Consider the following 20,384-nt stretch of genomic DNA (forward strand, 5'->3'; position numbering starts at 1 on the left):
TAAAACTTTAGGATTATTAAGTGCACAATTAGATGAACAAAATAAGGAATTTAGCCAGTTATGTGAAGGCATGGGAAATTTGAAGAGTGAATTTGACATTTTAACCACTAAAGTGGAAAATGTTGAAATAGATTTGAAAGGTGAATTAACTAGTTCTTTAAGTAGTCACGTCAATCAGCTGTTCACTGACGTTAATCAGACACAGAATAACCAATTCCAAGATTTAGTGAAGAAGTTAGAATTCAATGTTGAAGATAAGTGTCATAGTGTAGAGTCCGACTTTAGTGAAAAATTAGGATCATTTCAGAGTTTATGTAATGTTACATTTGATGCTGCAAAACAAAGATTACACACTTTAAAGGAAAGTGTTGAGAAGCAGGACAAACTAATTCCTATAGTCAAATCACAAATTGATGGCATTAACTCTCGAGTTGATAATGTGGAAAGAAATTTTAAAGAGAATTTAGCCACTTCTGACATAATAAATATCAGTAATCTGGAGGAATAGGTAGAAGAGATGATAGACAGAAAAGTTGCCAAAAGAGTAACCTCTGACAATGTGTCTCCGATTTTATCTTCTGATCTTAGTAACACTAAGAGAAATGTAGACAAACTATGAAAATAATTCAAACTTATAGAGGACAAAGTGGAAAATAGGATGAATTTTCCTAATGTAGTGTTAACTAGTGAAGTAATGACAGATTTACAGTGGGGATCAAATTCAGGATTATCTAGGCAGTTTCCTAAGTTTCAGCCGGATAGGGAAGTACACCCTACTCACTTTTTGAAAAGGTTTAATCAAGCCTTGCCCAAGACTTGGGAAGATTAAAAAAAGATTGAATTTGCGGTGGGGTATCTTTTAGGAGAAGCCTCAGAGTGGGGAACGGTAAACATCAAAAACTTTTCGTCTTGGGCAGACTTCCAGAAGAAGTTTAAGGAGTGGTCAGTGAGTGCCCAAGAAAAACTAATTTCCAATTTGTGGAACCCATAGTATTACAACAGTATCTGGGGTACGATGAGAAAGTATTTTGACTGGCATTTAACAGGAGTGAAGTACTTAGATAAGCCCATGGAGGAAGAAGGGTTGGTCCGAATTTTAATAAGACCCTTACCCATCTATGGTAGGAAAGATATAATATGTAGTGGGTGGAAAACTGTAGAAGAATTATTGTCCTTTGTGGATGCAATTGAGGCCTTAAACAAAGATCACAATGAGAATGTACATCAAAGTGAAAATCAGAATTACACAAGAGGTAGTAATAATAGTAATAGTAATTTTAAAAGACATGAGGCTAACTTAGAGTACACCAATGTAACTGGAATAATGATAATGAAAATTATCTGAAGATCCATCCACCTTCGAACATAGGTCCAGTTACTTCACAAGAATTTGCACCGAACAGTAATAGAGTACAAAATGGTAATGTAATACCCCGCTTTGGTAACCAACCAGTGATTACCAATAATGAGGAAAACACAATGCGATTTGGATCCAGGGTTGGGGTCCAGGTTGTAGTAATATAGTAGTATGTTAATTTCATGCATAAGATACCAACAAAAGAATGGTTGTTACTAGAAGAAACAAACTTGACTAACAATAATCCACAACCAATAATAGTAGGAATAGTGGAGAATGTTGAAGTTAACATATTTATAGATTCTGGTAGTGAGGTGTCACTGATTTCTAGAGCATTATTTAACAAATTACAGACTAAACAACACTTACCGCTGTTGCCAGTAACTGGAGTGTACATAGTCGGTATAACCGGAATGAAAAGTAAAACATGAAACCCAAGTAAAGTGCAACATTGGGGATATCTCATTTCATCAGACTCTTTTACTAGTAGAAAATATTAACAGGGATATCTTATTTGGGTTAGATTGGCTGTTAGAATATAAAGCCATTTTAAACATTCAGGAAAATATTCTATGTGTTGAAAAGGGGGACATAAGATATTGGGTATCTTTTGTGACACATAACTGTATTGGTAAACAAACAACTGAGAGTCAGTGTCGGAGATTAACTGCTACAGCAAGATTGTCACCAGTGATCAATAACATAAGTCACATATCACACCACGCTGATGTACAAAACAAAGTAAACCAATCTCCAATATTAAACAATGACCAAAAATTAGAGTTATCTAAAATTCTATTGGAGTATGAAATGGTATTTTCCCATCATCTGGGTAGTATTATTGACTATATATGTTAATCTGAAATCAAAGATAATACTCCATTTTTCTGTAAGTCATATCCAATACCGGTAAGCTTGAAAGAAGCAGTTAAGGAGGAAATAGATAAAATGATTGACAATAAAATAATAGAATGTAGTATGAGTGTCCTGAATAACCCTCTAGTAGTAGTAAAAAAGGCTACAGGAGGTGTGCAATTAGTACTAGATGCGTGTACATTGAATAAGCATAGACAGACGGAATGAGACAGACCAATTAACATGAATTGTTGTCCAAATTTGAGAAAGCAAGTCTTTTTAGCATGATGGGCCTGACTGCTGGATATTGGCAAACTAGATTACATCCTGATTCAAAGAAGTATACAGCATTTCTGTTTGATTGAAAATCATATCATTTCAATGTGTTACCGTTTGGACTAAACATCTCGGTATCCGTGTCTATACATGAACTGGACGAGGTGTTAGGAGGAAAATCCTTATAATCTCTGCTACCTGGGAAGAACATTGTACAACCTTGGGTAAAACCCTGAAAAAATTTAAAGAAAGGGGTATTACAGTGAAGTTGTCTTAAATGCACTTTGTGAGGCAAGAACTTAGGTTTCTGGGGCATATTGTAGGAGTGCAGGGGATTAGACCTGATCCAGAATCCATAAAAGCTATTAAGGAGTGTCCACCTCCTAAAAACATAAGACAGATGAAGGGATTTATTGGGATGGCCAGATATTATAGATGATGTATATGAAGTAAAGAACTGAACGACCCAAGAATTTTACATTTGTTAAGAAAGGGAGTACTGTGGGTTTGCTACCTAGAGGCAAATGAGGCATTTGAAAATGTAAAGAGAGCACTGGTAGAAGCACCCAATTGTATCATCCGAGTATGGGCAAATCATTTAAGATTGCAGCTGACACATCTGATAATGGGATCACAGGAGAACTATTCCAAGGAGAGTGGTGCATAGATAATGTAAATCACAGATCATTAGTTTTGCTGGCCATAGTCTTAATAAACATGAATTAAACTACCCTGAAAAAGAACTATTGGCAATAGTATGGAGTACTCAAAAATTCCAGTTCATGTACACACAGATCATCAAACACTATCCTTTTTAATGAATAGTCGGTTGTTGCATAGTAGATTAATGCGATGGATTTTATTCCTACAGAAATATAACATTAAGATACAGTACGTAAAAGGTTCTGAGAATATTGTACCTGACACTTTGTCTATGTTACCTGTGGGCATGGACGAATTAAAATGTATGGAAGGACCCGGCATAATTTTTGCAGTTAATTTTATGACAGTAGAATATTCACACACCAGGTTACAAGAGATGGCACAAAGATAAATGAAAACATCCATTAAGATCCCTACTTTATGGAAATATTTGCTATGAGTATTAGGAAGCCTTTACCTCCTAATCAAGCAGGGAAATGGAAGGTTATAGGGAATAATTTGTTTTGGATAGACAGTATAACATCACAACGTTGGCGTTTATGCATCCTGAAGTGAGGATGAGATTGTGTGGTATGTTCATACCAGATATGGACACATCAACATAAAGAAATGTATAGCTCATATTAATAAGTTATATTACTTTAAGAAGCTAGGACATAAGGTAGCATATTTAATTAGGACTTGTGAAATTTGTCAGAAGGTAAAAGAGAGTAACACTCACGTTAAATACAAAATGTATCCAGTCATTCCTAAGGCATTACACGATCTTACAGCATCAGATTTCTTTGGGCCAATTCAAAAAGGAAAGGGAGGAGTATTGTACATTTTTGTCCTCATAAGTGTGTTGGTCAAAGTAGATTAAATTGTGTCCTGTTAAGAAAGCAAACACACCAACTGTGATTCTTGAGGTAGGCAAACCAAGACAATTTCTTACAGTCAATGGGCCACAATTTGTCAGTAACGAATTTAAAAAAATTTCTAGCATGGGAAGATATCTGTCAGGTATTAATATCCAACTATAACCCATCTTTGAATCCATGTGGACGAGTAATGAAGGAGATTGAGAAATTATGCCTCATCTTCTGCCACGAACAACATACGTCATGGGCCACGAAGATCAAAGACTTTGAACTTATTTTGAATGAATTACTATATTTATCGATGGGATTGACACTTTAAGAAGTAATAGGCAAACACTTTGTAGGAGAACCTCTAATTAAATGTTTCATTTGGCCTGAACAGCCTACTGACGATTACCAACTTAAACAGGAAATAGTCTCTAAAAATCTAGTTGACAAGGCACAACAATGAGTGAGTAAACATAAGGAGAAGGCTATTGAGCCTCAGTACAAGGTCGATGACCTAGTTCTCATTAAACATCATCTTCAGAACTCTCCCCTGAAGAAGGAGATACATAAATTTTTCCAAAAGTATGAAAGACCTTACTGAGTACAAGCAGTAATACATCCCAAAGCCTTATTTTTAGTAGATCCTAAAACATCAAGCCTATAAAATTAAGCAGTTAATTCCATAAATTATCTGGGAGTATGCATTAGGAGTGATTTAAAATGGAATGATCATATAAAGTTGATCGTCAGTAAAGCAGATGCCAGACTGAGATTCATTGGAAGAATCCTAAGGAAATGCAATCCGAAAACAAAGAAAGTAGGTTACAGTACACTTGTTCGCCCACTGCTTGAATACTGCTCACCAGTGTGGGCTCCATACAAGATGGGGTTGATAGAAGATATAGAGAAGATCCAACGGAGAGCAGCAATCATGAAAGCATTACGGAGATGATAGTAAAACTCCAGTGGAAGACTCTGCAGGAGAGATGCTCAGTAGCTCAGTACGGGCTTTTGTTGAAGTTTTGAGAACATACCTTCACCGAGGAGTCAAGCATTATATTGCTGCCTCCTACGTATATCTCGCGAAGAGACGATGAGGATAAAATCAGAGAGGTTAGAGCCCACACAGAGGCATACTGACAATCCTTCTTTCCACGAACAATACGAGACTGGAATAGGAGCGAGAACTGATAGAGGTACTCAAGGTACCCTCCGCCACACACCGTCAGGTGACTTGTGGAGTATGGATGTAGATGTAGATGTAGAACAGGATCAGAAAAAGGAAAATACAATGTTAAGGACATAAAGTTGAATATCTCCCAGGGACGTTAACGTTCTGTGCTACCGGGTGGAGTGACAACCATTGGATCCCTAGTAGTTTTTGGTATTTCTTTTGTCATAAAATTTCCCTGCACCAAATTCCCCCTACTTCTTACACTATCCTATTATCCTTCTATTACAGTTTAATAGAGAAACATACCAGTGAGGAACTGTGATTAAGTCACCCTGCTCCTGGTAAGTGACTGAGTCATCCTCAATTGTTAGAGGATTGTGCCTGCTAAGTATTTGCATTAAGTCATCTTCAGTGTTAGAGAGTAGAGAGTTGTGCCCGCTAGGAAATTTTATAGCATCATCCTCGGTTATTCCTGGGGTGCCCCTGCATGTCTCGTGTTATCCCAACTTGTTTTGACTAGGTAGGCGGCAACATGAGATGGGAATGGGTGTGCATATTAGCCCTGAGGTAAGATAGACTAAATCTGCCTTGCCAGCCAGTCTCTTCCACTCTCCGTATAGTTAGGTCTTATTTTTGTCTAGCCAGCCAGTCTCCCCCGCCCTCCACATATAGTTAAGTCTTATTTTTGCCTAAGCTATTCTTTGAAGGTAATCTCTTCTCCAGTTTGTCTTGCAAACTGGTTTGTAGAGGTCTAATGGAATCAATGTCATTTTTAATGGAGTATGTTCTATCGATATGAGCTGTTGTTATAAGGACTCTAACAACGAATTTCACGAAAGCTGTGTGGTAAACCCTTATTTTGTCATGCGTTCTGGGTAGATAGGGAGAACCATAGCTAGCACACAACTTTTAAAATAATTTCAGAATTCATGAGATTACTAGTTTCATACTGAAGGTAATATGTTCAAGTAAAAGTTAAAATTTATGCTTTTTGAGGAATATTAATTTTGATAAACAGAAAAGGATATTAAGTTAACGCCAGATATAATACTGTGCAAATAATTAAATAATGATGATAATATAATACATAATTTGATACTTGATACAGAATATTTTTTACCTTTTATGAGATGTAATGTACAATAGATGAGAGGGTTTGTATCGATTTTCAAAGGGGTGGGTACTGTAGGTACAAGCATGACTAACACTAAATACACATCACACCTTTCAAAGAACCCTCACAAACAAGTGTGACTGGTTCTTCACCATTTGCCATTCCATAGAGATTGCTAAGATTTTTCTTCGGGGACCTCAAGGGTGAAGATGAGAATGTCCATTCTGTAGGAGACAATTAACACCATACCTCTTCCGGCTTCTCACTCAAGTACCGGTGAGGTAGGGATCCTAGGGAAGGGGGGTGGGAAGGGTTTCCTGTCTTTGGGACTATCTTCTTCTACTTCTTTGATCTTGGCATCCACTTCTACTTTTTCTTTTCTTACTTCTCATTTGCGTACCTATCTATCTTTCCCTCTTTTCATATTCAACTACTTCTATTGCAGAAGTCTTTCCTAATTTTCTCAGTTTCCAATAACCTACAACTTATTTCATATAAGTAGGCTGAAGAATCAGGCTACACAAACACACTTACACATACACATGAAGAAATATGAGTACACAAACAATGAAGTTACACATCAAAAAGAGGAGACCTGTCAAGCATTGTAGGGGGAAAGGAATGTGTACATCAGGAAAGGATGCACACATTGTCGTAAGATGACAGAAAAGATTTTGAAATGCAACAGTGACAATAACAAACGTAATTGTTGGGTTCAAATTGATGATATGGATATAATAGAGGGAAACATTCCACGTGGGAAAAATATATCTAAAAACAAAGATGATGTAACTTAAACTACTTGCACAAACAAAAAGAGGAAGTAAGATGACAGAAAAGATTTTGAAATGCAACAGTGACAATAACAAACATAATTGTTGGGTTCAAATTGATGATATGAATATAATTGAGGGAAACAGCATTTATTGGATATAAAAGGCAGATAGGCAACCCTAAGAAAGGATGACCTATACTGTGCGGACAGGGGCACCAAGAAGGGGATTGACCTGTACCATAGGAGAATAGGAATTAAAAGGGGCATACCTGCCAAAATGGAAGAAGGAAGTGCACTCATAGGGTCAACCCATATGTAAGGTATAGGTGCTGTTCCTAAAGGGAAAAGGATAGTACCATGACAGAAGTCATACATTTGGTAGGAATTATATTGGTAAGTTTGGATTCCTTATACTGCTAGCATTATTAGGTTTCATGAATGTCGGAAAGAACACATTCATTTTTCCCAGAGTCACTCCAGATTGCAGACGGCAATTAATAATGATACTAGTCAGTACTGTGAAAAAAAAGTACAAACAATTAGAATAATAAATGAAATATTTAAGTGTCCATGACACCTGGAATTTACGATTGGAGCTGAAAGAGAGAGTCCTCACCATTCATAAGTAAGAGTAATGCAGAATGATATTGTAAGTAGTCGCTTACATTCTAAAAAACAAAGTAGAGTAAAGAATCAGTGGAAAGACAAAAATCCGAAGCCTGCTCTATGAAGTACAAGGATTTATTAAAAAAACATTGTTTATATAAACTTATGTAGTAAATAATTGCTTTTAAAATGTGGATTGTTACTAGGTACGATATTAATGTACATAATGATTACATACGAAATATCGCAAGTTCCATCTAAGGGGGGTGATATGTAATGATTTGAGAATTTCCACATAAATTCTGGAACCACTCGACCTTCTGCCGCCTTGAACACATGGTGTTTTAAAGATAAGTGCAAGAGAGCCTACTTACTGTTCAACACATGTCTCTGTGTGCAGGATTGATGTTTGTCATGGGAGGACAGGGGGTGAGTCAGACGAGCGGCACTGACAGGTGTTTGCCAATCATGCCTTGGAAGCTGTATTAAAAGGACAAGGAGTGTTTGTGTAACATTCTGTGGTTTATGGTACTGTGATAATTATTAAAGAGACAGATGAAGCATGTATTGAATAGAGACTTTTACTTACTTCATGTATGGGACACACTAGATGTGGTTATTAAACCAACCATGATATAAATGTATATCAATATAGTCTAATGTTTGATGACTCAGTTGGCTTAACAGAGTTTACATGTTTAAGCAAGAAATGGTAAAATGGTTTCCTGTTGAAGTGAAAATATACCATCATTGAACTGAAAGTTTTCTACGAGTACCCAATTATTTCAAAAGCAGAGTCTTTTAAATTCCTATATCCAGCAATTGCCTTCTGAGAAGAAGTTTTTGGGAGAGCAATGTAGCTGATTATCCAGAGAAGAGGATCGGTAATATCTGTCATGTAAGTCAACTGATGAAAGAGAGGTTTGAATTGTGAATGCAATCCAGTTTCGCACCGCTCCTCATTTCGTCAAAATGTTAGAGACTGTTACATATATCTGTACCATAATTATAATCAGATTTCTGTTACAAGTTTTGTAAAAACAAGTTTTGACATTTATTACAGATATTCTCAAATAAAAACTACATTTTGTCATAATTTTACTATGTTTCATTATTATTTAAATCCAGGTGCCTCACTTTCAATAATTCTGTCAACCAATATTGTTACGAGAAGTTAGTATCAGTTACTACAACATCATTGTACCACGCTCCTTGTTATGTGCTGTCTCATTCTGTTACTTCACAAGCATCTTTTATCCTCTTTTGTATGACTATCAAATGCCTCAGCTCAGAGTGGAGATAGCAGTGTTAACTTGTTTCATATACAGTGGAGTTATTTATGAAAAATCAGTTCAAGGTGCATATGTACTGAGATGTTGTAGTCATTATACCAACTTGCTTGAACATATTACAGCATGACGATTGAACAGGTGCTATATCTTCCCATGTTAATAGTCATTTATTCACTCATTACAGTTAAAAAAATCTGCTATCAGAGTTCACTTGTTACTAAAATTTCACACAATACAGAACTTTTCAGAAAGATGTAAACTAATTTGTAAACATCTTGCGAGTATGTATGCTTGCTCAAATAGTCATAAGGTCAGTTTATGATTTTTGAGGAAGAATAAACAGACAGAAGATGTGGAAAAAAATACAATATGCACTTCAATATCAGGAGGATCTATGAGGTTAAATTGGAAGTACTAGTGAAAAGACTAGAAAATGTACTAAAACTGAAATGAGTACATTTAGGTGAATGTTAATGGCACTGCTACGTGGGGACAAAGCCACCTTGGGAATGAAATAGTTGTACCATTTCACTGTATGCTTTCTACTTACACAATAAATCTCATTAACAGCCAAATGCAAAATGCTAAAACTGTTACAACGATGTTACAGTCTTAGAATACATTTGAATTTACTTTCAACTGTACTTACATCTAAAATCTCTTGTTTTTCAATTCTTGTAAACATATTGGGAACTTCTCCTGTGCTGACAAGACAGTTTAAGTCTTCTAGAAAGTCTTCATATTTTATCTGATAATCACTGAACATAAGGGTTACTTCTTTATTGTGTCCACCACTTTCAACCAAACAGTATTTCAAGTCAGATCTCCACTCTTCAAGGCCTGTATTTTAGAGTTGATATATATTAGTTCAAACTACCATTATAAGCAAAAGTAGTAGTTCAGTTAAACTGGTTAGAATTCTTAAGACATTGAACAAATAATGCATGTTTTTTATTTATTTATTTGTCCATATAAATCTCTTTTTCAGTACATATATTGTACACAGGATATTGGACAGAAAACCTTTTTAGCTATTGGTTTCTCAAATGTCAAACATACATTTATGACAAATTGGATATATACAGTTAACAATTACAAATTTTTGAAATACTGTATATTTATAGCTTATTTCTACAATTAAAGATACAAATTACATTTCTTCTTGCATAAGATACTGTGAGATTGAATAGTAGCAGTCTTCAGATGGTAGGATGTCACAAACTTTTTAAAGCTTTGTAGTTCAGGAAGAGATTTTATATGTCTTGGTAATCTGTTGTAAAGTTTTGTTCCTGCATGATATACACCTTTTTGGCATAATGTGGTGTTACAATGATTAACACGTATGTCACTGTCTGACCTGGTACTGTAATCATGGACACTTTTGTTTTGAGGAAAAAGGTTTTCTTTTCTCAGTATGCTTTTCTTGACATGCGTGACTACTTCCAGTTTATAAATGCAGGGAAGGGGTCGGATCTTTAGATCTTTAAAGAAAGGTTTGCATGATTTTCTGCTGCTCACTTGTTTTGTTATTCTTATAATTGCCTTTTGTTTCCTGTGAAACTGTTATGGCCTGATGTACATTTCCCCAGAAAATGATGCCGTACTTCAGTATTGAATGTACACGAGCAACGTATACAGCCATAACTGTTTTTGCACTAGTAGTGTTGCAGAGAATTCTTACTACATCGCTCATTTTTGCTAATTTTGGATTTAGGGCTGTGATATGAGTGCTCCATTTAAGATTTTCCAGGATATGAATCCCAAGAAATTTAGTTTCATTGACAGCACTAACATTTGGTTATCTATACATATTACAGGTTGTGCCGGATTTTTATTTTTATCAGTGTGGAAATTAATTAGTACCATTTTTTGGGGATTAACTATTAGCCTGTTTCTGGTAAGCCATTCAGACACTCCTTTTGTAATATCTTTTGCAGCTGCAGTAAGATTTTCTTCTTTATTCCTTTCAATCAATAGACTAGTGTCATCTGCAAACAGTTTAATCCATTGATTTGGTACACCTCTTACACCATACCATTCAAGTTTCTTCAGGAGTATAGAATGATCAATCACATAAAAAGCTTTTGTTAGGTCCAAGAATAAACCTGAGATATTTCTGTGGTTGTCCACTGCATTTAAGACATGGTTTATCAGACTGAAAGTGGCAGTTTCAACTGATCTCTGTGATCATATATAACTAATGATTGTAATAATCTCAGAGGACAAGAACACAAGTGTATACTCAAGGACAGAAATGTGACTTCATAATCACTACATATAAATCTACATCTACATCTGCATCTACATACACAAGCCTCAAGCCACCATATGATGCAAGGTGGGGGTATCAAATATTACTATTAGCCATTTCCTTCCATTTCCATTTCCATTAGCCATTTCCTTTCCTGTTTCACTTGAAAATTACTCCAGTCAGTTAGTGTTCCCATAAGAAAACTGCGGAAGCTTATTTGTCAACAGTTCTACATGTTTTCTGGGGTGGTGAATCCTAATTACATGTTTGCTGCCTTGTACAAAGTTGACTTCACAACAAAGAACACAAAAATCTTGATTTTTTGCACTTTTTTCAATTTTTCTCTTATATATCAAAATCTATGTGTTTTTCATAGATGATTAATCTATACAAAATTAGACAGAGTTTCCTAAAAAATACGTGAGTCAGGATTGTTCTGACTTGCAGTATCAGCTCTAGAGCATGCTGAAGTTAGTGATATTTTGGCCCTTCTGCAGAAATGTCAAAAATGCCTACTCTCACCCCTTACAACTTCAGAAATATACATGTTATCTACAAAAAGCCCACAACACATGAAATACATTAAATTTCCTGCAAGAAACGCCTGTAACATTTAATTTCCTCATAAGGGAGGAGGGAGAAAAGTGAAAATTATGAAACATACCTTAAGCATCCTGCAGTCAAACAAAAACCTTCTCACTTGCCTATCTCTTATCAGTGCTATTCATTCAGTGTACTATGCTTAACCCTTTGAATACCATTGGTCATTAATTTTTTAAGTACCAGTGCCTTTTGCATGAAACCACTGATGCTGTTACAAAACATGGAGACATCTAGTGGTAATCTAAGGTACTTCTGTGAATGTGAAGCAGTCACTTACGGCATTCAAAATATCAGTCAGCATGGAGGCCTTGCTAAATGACTGTAAGAGATTGACATGAGGTTTTCTTATATATATAGTGATCATATTAAAGAGATCACTGACATTCAGAGTAAGCGTATCTCAAGTAATTGAAATGTAGACTTGAGTTGTAACTACTGCTGTTATGAATGGTTTCAAAATGAAAGTCCTGGAACAGTATGTACCCTTGTATAAATTTATTAAATTTTTGGCTGATTTTTGCTTGTTATTTAGAATTACAATTTGTTTTAGGTATCACGACTTGATTGAAGCTTGAAGGTGTGAGATTGTGTCCAGAAAGCGTGTGAAATTGCTTTGAAATATATCTCATGCAATGATGGGTGCTTGAAAACTGTGAGTTCCAGTGGTTCCAAAGTGCTTACTATGATGGTAAGGCCAATTTAGTGAAAAATTTTAAAATTAGTTTTCTTATGTTGTTGAGACTAAAAGCATTAAAAGACATTTGAATGAATTGGGGGAAAGCATGTTTGATGGAAACATCACCAAATTAAAATTACAAGAGATTAGGTACCAAACACTGAAAAGAAAGCTAAATATGAAATCTGTAAGTAGTAATGTACATGTGTCATGAAATGAGTGTTATGTTGATTCCGAGATTGGGTCATCACTTTCAGTAGGTTCACCATGTAGAAAAGAAGAAAAGGCTTTTCATGATAGAAGGATACAAAAGACAGATAAATTGTACAGTGGGCTAGCAATGCAGGAAGAAATACCTGTGCTGATATAACGATTGCAGTTTCTTCTTTTGTCTCAGTTTGGCTGCCGGTGACCCAGGCAATGTTGCTTGGGCATTGAACACCAGTTGTTGCAGTTTGATTGTACTTACTTTGTACATAATGGGTAGATGACTCACAAATATTGTATGAAGATATGCCCACTTGACCACATGAATCTGTGGGGAAAAAATGAAAAAAAGAAAGAAAGAAAAAAAGAAAGAAAGAAAGAAAAAAAGGAAGGTCCCCATCAATCACATATACCATACTACTTCAATTAAGAGCCTCATGGTGGAAGTGGAAGTTGACAAAAAAGGGTTGTCTCCTACACTAATACCACACACCTCCTGAAAGGCTTTCTCATCTTCCGTCCTGCAAATGCAAGATAGGTTGCCAATGGCAGTGTGGGAGTAGATGATCACAACTGTTCTGCAAGGAACTGTACCAGCAATGTGAAAGGTCCTGCTCCAACATCTACAACAGTTTTGATACAGAAGATGAAGATGACCCCCTTGCAATAACCCTGTTTGAAGCAACAGGAGCATCAGAGGATAATGCAATGTTTTACTGTATTATGCATCTTCTCTAATCAAGTTTTCTCTAAAGTAATGTTAAACATGGAGTCACAGTTTTTTCAGTTGAAGATCAGTAAAAACTTCACCCTGGTCCTTCCACAAACCCTGACATTCTTTCTGGACTTTCCACTGCTAAGACCCTTTGCGTGGATCTTCTAGTGCCCAAGAAACACTGGCTGGCCCACCAACAGCCAAACGGAGATGAATGAAGGGACTGTGTTCATGACATCAGTACAGGTATTTCTTCATACATCAATAGTTCACTTCACAATTTATCTGTCTTCTGTATCCACATTTTATCACAAAATGCTTTTTCTTTTCCAGATGGAGAACCTACTCAAAGTGATGAACCAATCCTGGAATTGACATTCATACATATCATGACACATGTACATTATTACATACAGATTTCATACACACATCAAAGAAAGTTTTGCATCACCTCAGTTCCGAGAGCTCCAGAACCTGTACAGAAAATTGGAATAGAGATCAGCATAAACATAATTTCCGCCATTTTTATTGCTCATGAAAACCACACATTGATGTTCTACCACCATACAGTGAGACCTTCAGAAGTGGGGATCCAGAATGCTGTACACACTGGTACCTCTAATACCCAACAGAACATCCTCTTGCATTGATGTATGCCTCTATTCATTGTGGCATACTATCCACAAGTTCATCAAGGCACTGTTGGTCCAGATTGTCCCACTCCTCAATGGTAATTTGTTGTAGATCCCTCAGAGTGATTGGTAGGTCACGTCATCTTTCAATAGCCCTTTTCAATCTATCCCAGCCATTTACGATAGGGTTCATGTCTGGAGAACATGCTGGCCACTCTAGTCGAGTGACGTCATTATCCTGAAGGAAGTCATTCACAAGATGTGCACAATGTGAGCATGAATTGTTATTCATCAAGATGAATGCCTCGCCAACATATTGACGATATGGCTGCACTATCGGTCGGAAGATGGCATTCATGTATCGTACAGCCATTACGGAACCTTCCATAACCACCAGTTGTGTACATCAGCCCCACATAATGCCAACCCAAAACAATAGGGAATCTCCACCTTGCTGTACTCGCTGGACAGTGTGTCTAAGGTGTTCAGCCTGACCAGATTGCCTCCATACACGTCCCTGACAATTGTCTGGTTGAAGGCATATGAGACACTCACTGGTGAAGAGAACGTGATGCCAATTCTGAGCAGTCCATCAGCATATTATTGGGCCCATCTATACTGTGCTGCATGGTGTTGCGGTTGCACAGAAAAAGCTCACCATGGACGGTGGGACTGAAGTTGTGCATCATGCAGCCTATTGTGCACAGCTTGAGTTGTAACACGATGTCCTGTGTGTGTACAAAAAGCATTATTCAAGATGGTGGCATTGCTGTCAGGGTTCTGCCAAGACATAATCTGTGGTTAGCAGTTATCCACTGCAGTAATAGCCCTTGGGCGGCCTGTGCAAGGCATATAATTGACAGTTCCTGTCTCTTTATATCTCCTCCATGTCTGAATAACATCGCTTTAGTTAACTCCAAGGTGCCTGGACTCTTCTCATGTTGAGAGCCCTTCCTGGCACAAAGTAACAATGCAGACACAATTGAACCATGGTGACCGTCTTGGCATGGTGGAAGTACAAACGACACGAGCTGTGTACCTCCTTCCTGGTGGAATGACTGGAACTGATCTGCTGTCAGACCGCCTCCATCTAAAACGTGCTGCTCATACATGGTTGTTTACATCTTTGGGAGAGTCTAGTGACATCTCTGAACAGTGAAAGGGCCTATGATACAATATCCAGAGTCAACGTCTATTTTTAGGAGTTCTGGGAACTAGGGTGATGCAGAAATTTTTTTGATGTGTGTATTTATCTTTCCATTCAGTCTCATGTACTTAGTATGTTGTAAATATAGTTTGCTAATGCTTTAATCAAATATGCTTTATTATTGGTTCACGCAAAACCTCTTTTAAGCATAATAGATTGTAATAATACTGCCAATGAAAGATAGACAGGTAGGGATGGGTCACTTGACTGTAGGTTGCAGAAGTCATTTTCCATAACTTTTGCTTTGTTCCCTCCCCCCTTATGAGAAAATTAAATGTTTAACACATGAATCTTGTAGGAAATTTGATGTACTTTTATGTGGTGTACTTGGTTTTGTTATGTATTATACATGTGTAAGAATAATAGAAGACACAACAACAGTATTAAGTATTTTTATTGATGTGAAGTAGAGCCAAGTAAGGAGGATTTTCTTCATTTTTTTTGACATACAATGGTGTCCTTGAAGTTGGCTGCCTGCATCTACAATTGAAATGTTAAGAGAGGAAGTCCAAATAGCCTAAATTTGTGCAAGCAGAACATTTCTAATAATGCAATTGTATTATCCTTTAAATTTTTTTTATTATTATAACACACTCGTCCGGAAGTCTCCCCTGACTGGAGGTTCTGGGTGTCTTTTCTGAACTGTACTCCTTTCCCTAAACCTCTCCAGTCCTTTTCCTTCATTTGTCTTCTTTCCCCTTCAACTCTTTCCATTTACATTATAAAACCAGAATATCTGTGATCCCCTAACACAACTTCATCCTAACATTATCATAATTAACATAAATGCCACAGAGTACTGTACATCACAAAACTTCATCTTTATATCTCCAATACACTTTGTAAGCCTCATCACAAAACCATAAACCTCACAAACTACTTGTCCATAGCCTCTACATAACTCCACAGAATCATAAAGATCATTATATTAAGCCTAATGGAAATGTGCTCTGCATATAATTAATATACCTCACCCACAACAACACAGCACATACTATGAATGAAGAAACAATATTCATAGCAACTGATCTTAATATAACCTTCATTTTTAATCATTTTAATCATTTGTTGATTCCTTTTGTCTGAGAACTATCCTCCACAGCTGAAACTTTCTCCCACAATGAGACAACAGTTACGTTCATTTCACGTCATCATTTATTGCTTACTAAACTATATATGTTTTCATGCTATTTCATAACAGATTCTGACTATAATTACACTAGAACAGTTACAACTTTTTAGTCTGACTTCTCATAATGCAGATTCAAGTTTCTTTCCCAAATTTCACATAAACTGCACATAAGCCCCAAAACAATGAAATTTCATATCTTTGTATCTTAAACTACTTCAACACAGCAAACACACAACATACTCTAACTTTTTTTAATAACACCCTAAAATGATGATTTTTGACATTTTTATAACACATATAGTGACCACTTGTGATGGAAAACTCTGTCAGCCAATTTATTGGGCTGTAACAGGCTGACAGTGTCACCACGGGCACTCCTTTTTCACCCTTCAGGACCAATTTATTTGTGGAGGACTTTGTACAAAAGGTGCTGGAATTTGCTGGCTTGAAACCCACAGCAGTTAGGAGATATGATGCAACTTCTGTAATGTGATGCATGGTGATGATAAATACAAGAATTTTTAAACCATCTAAGTTCTACCACAGAAAATTCAGTGCACAACAGAAACTGAAAAGAAGGGTTGACTTCCATTTTTGGAAGTTTTAGTTAGTTGCAAAGATTGTTGCACCTTGGGACATGCAGTTCATCAGAAGCTGACTCATAACGGCTTATATCTACTTGCAATTAGCTGCTTTTATTCTTCCAAAATGTCCACCTGCTTAGCTGGGTGGTAACGTGCTTGCCTCCCATGCACTGGGCCTGGGTTCGATTCCTGGCCGGGTTGGAGATTTTCCCCACTCATGGACTGGGTGTTGTGTTGTCCTCATCATCATTTCATCCTCATCATTGGCTGCAAGTTGCCCAATGTGGCGCTGACTTAAATAAGACTTGCACGTGGCAGCCAAACCCAAATGGGACTTTCCGGCCAACAATTTCATACAATCATTTCATTTCATTCTTCCAACATGACAAATGTTCTCATCACTTTGGTTCACAGAACACATGGTGCTGCTGAAGCAAGCAGCAGTCAGGATGAAATTGAACTTTTAAAGGGAGTTTTTAAGCAAATGGTCATCTTCCACAACAGGTGTATAAGGCACTATGAATAAAACATAAGATGGGCATAAGGAATGAGGAAGAATAGATAGATTTAAATCCATAGATAGATTTAAATCCATGTCTTCCTGCCATATGCAGGAAGCCTGGCATCAACAATAAGTTGGGCCCTCACCAAGCACAAAGTTAATGTGATTTATCACCCTTCTCTGAAGACAGCAGGACTTTTGGGTTCTGTGAAAATTGAGCTGATACTCCAAAAGGTTAGGGTTAAAAGAGGCCTGTGAGTGTGGCATTTTCACATCTGGCAGATGAACCACAGTCTATAAAAGATGCAGGCAACAATAGGTAGACCCTGCTCTTTGAAGCCAATAAATAGTTGTGGCACAGCACTAAAGCAACAACCATCATTCTATGTGGAACGAAAATGTTGAAATTCTAGTTCTGTCTCCACCATTATGTTACTTGGTCACGAAAGAAGCAGCTGAAATTTGTTTGGTGAAGAACGTAATTAATGGAGGCAGCATTTCTGGCTTGGACAGACAATGAAAGCTGGTACTTACTCTAATAAACTTGCAAAGATAACATTGTAGTCCAGCTCATATTGATACACAGACACCTCAGCATGGATTGACCATATAGCAACAGATTCAGTTTATGTACACTTCTTTACAGTCAATCAACTTATCTGGTGTTTGTGTATCTGTGGCTGCATACACAGTTGCATGTTACACAGATTTAAAAGGATGGAATGAGTGAGGTTTAGTCTGTTGGCTCACTCTGAAGATGTCTGAAAGGCATATGACTAAAATGTTGACAGTAAAAAGATGGTTTATGTGATTTCAGACCCAAAATTTAATGGACAAGTTTACAGATATCTGCACTCACACACCAATAAGATCATCTCGTGGCAATGAGGAAATCAGAATCTTGCAAATAGATCAGCAAAAAGCAAATGTCTTTCTGGCAAGAAAAAACAAGTATAAAGTTATATGTGAAAATATTAGAAGCTTACTGAATATTTCAGTGGACAATGTATTTATCATTTATCAAGCCAGTGAAAAGACAAAGGGACACTCTCAAATAAATTTCAGGGTGGGACTCATAATAGAACTGTTAGAAACTCTCAGGAAGTGAATGTGGTGTAGGTTTCTTTAAAATATACCACTCTGAAAGCATATTTTATGTGGCTGTGTATGCTTCAAAAATAATAATGAACAATTGTTAACAATTGCTTTAATGTTTGACTTATAATTCCTGCACTAGAGCAATTTAAATAAAATTCTGGATTCCAGTATGTGCCAGCTTCATGAACTATTGCCACTAGTTTAGGTGCCAACACAAAAACTACCAGCTTGAAGGATTATTGTACTCAACAGAAGAAGTTCATCTTTGTGATAATGTACCTTTTTCGCTACTTGTACTCCAGAGAGTGCTCGCCTAAGACTGGATTTACTGAGTGTGAGGCGTGAATGAATTAAAAAAAAAACACACTCACTTCTGAGGGTAAAATTATAAATCCATGTTTATATGGTTGTATTTGATTGTGGTTAGCTGTTTAAAATCCTTATGCTATACTTATTATTATTATTTCTCTTTTTTTCTCACCAACGTTTTGCATGAAATGGAGAGCAGGTGACAGTGTACAATTACTAATCAACATACTCTATGCCACCATTCAGAATTAAATCCATAACCTCTCTTCAGTGTCTCATGAAGCAGGAGCATATGACACTGTAGATAATGTCTGTCCATTGGGTGTAGTCATCAAGCACTCTAGTCTCTTAGTGCTGTTTGGGATGATTTGGCCATGTGCCAGCATCAGATTCACCCCCTATTAAACTCACACTCTCATAGTTGCTAGTTCCATAAAATCCAGTGAGAAATTGAGAGGATTTTGGAAAGGATAAGTAAAAGCCGATGACAACTCAAAATTGTAGGGGAGTCCATGAAGCACACACATGTGGCGCGCTCAATAAGAAATCTGCTCTGAAAGCCAATTATCTGTATTTGAGTTTTAGTCAGACAAACAATTACCACATGCCTTCGAAATTTAATGTATGGGCTTGGGGCATGTGCTGTGCTTAGGTAACACTTCTATAAATATGAGGTCTGTTCAAAAAATTCCTGAACATCCGTAATTTTGCACCATTCACATGTTGGAGCCAAATACAGTGTAAATCCCTGCACATGTCTGTGTTTAATGTGTAACCGCTGGAAGTTTTATCGTTGGATGCTTGTTAGTTATTGTTCAGTGCTGTATTGAGCAGAACATTGTGTTACTCAGTTTTTGAATTTCGAGATGGCAGTGTTAGAGGAGCAACGTGTCTGCATTAAATTTTTCAGAGACACACCAAATGATGCAGAAAGCCTATGGCAATGAGTGCTTAAGCTATTCTTGGTATTACGAATGGTTCACATGGTAAAAACGGCCAGGTGGGAGTTAAAGATGACGCTTCTTCAGAATACCCTTCGGCACCTACTGATGGCTCTCATTTCAGGAGCGTCAACAAAACTGTGCACGCCAATTGAAGACTGCCTGCCTGAGAGATTCCAGAAGAATGTAACATTTCAGTTGGATCATGTCCTGAAGTCTTAACACAGAATCTTGGAATACATTGTATTGCCATCAAGTTTGTACCATGACTCGTGAATGAAGACCATAAAGACCTTCACCTCACAATCTGTGAAGAGATTTTGGATCATGCAAATGAGAACAAGATGTTCCTTAAGAGAATCATAACTGGTGATAACATGATGTTGAGACCGAGGTTCAATCTTCACAATGAGTCAGGAAAGGTTCTCCAAGACCTAAAAAAGCAAGTCAGGTCAGGTCAATTGTCAAAGCTATGCTGATAGTTTTCTTTAACTTCAAAGGATTAGTTCATTAATCTGTTCCACAGGGACAAACCGTTAATCAATGGAACTATCAGGATGTGTTATG

General features: G+C 36.9%; 1 protein-coding gene across 1 annotated transcript in view; it reads right to left on the bottom strand.

Moving 5' to 3' along the window:
- Nucleotides 1–20,384, bottom strand: part of LOC124613409 (dynein axonemal heavy chain 7-like) — a 755,469-nt gene that overhangs the window by 474,826 nt on the left and 260,259 nt on the right. The window contains exon 13 of the mRNA XM_047142112.1: nucleotides 9,610–9,800. Within this exon, the coding sequence (XP_046998068.1) occupies nucleotides 9,610–9,800 (191 nt within the window). The remainder of the gene's footprint in view (nucleotides 1–9,609; nucleotides 9,801–20,384) is intronic.

This window comes from Schistocerca americana, chromosome 4 (assembly GCF_021461395.2).
Source record: "Schistocerca americana isolate TAMUIC-IGC-003095 chromosome 4, iqSchAmer2.1, whole genome shotgun sequence".
In the NCBI taxonomy this organism is placed as follows: domain Eukaryota; kingdom Metazoa; phylum Arthropoda; class Insecta; order Orthoptera; family Acrididae; genus Schistocerca; species Schistocerca americana.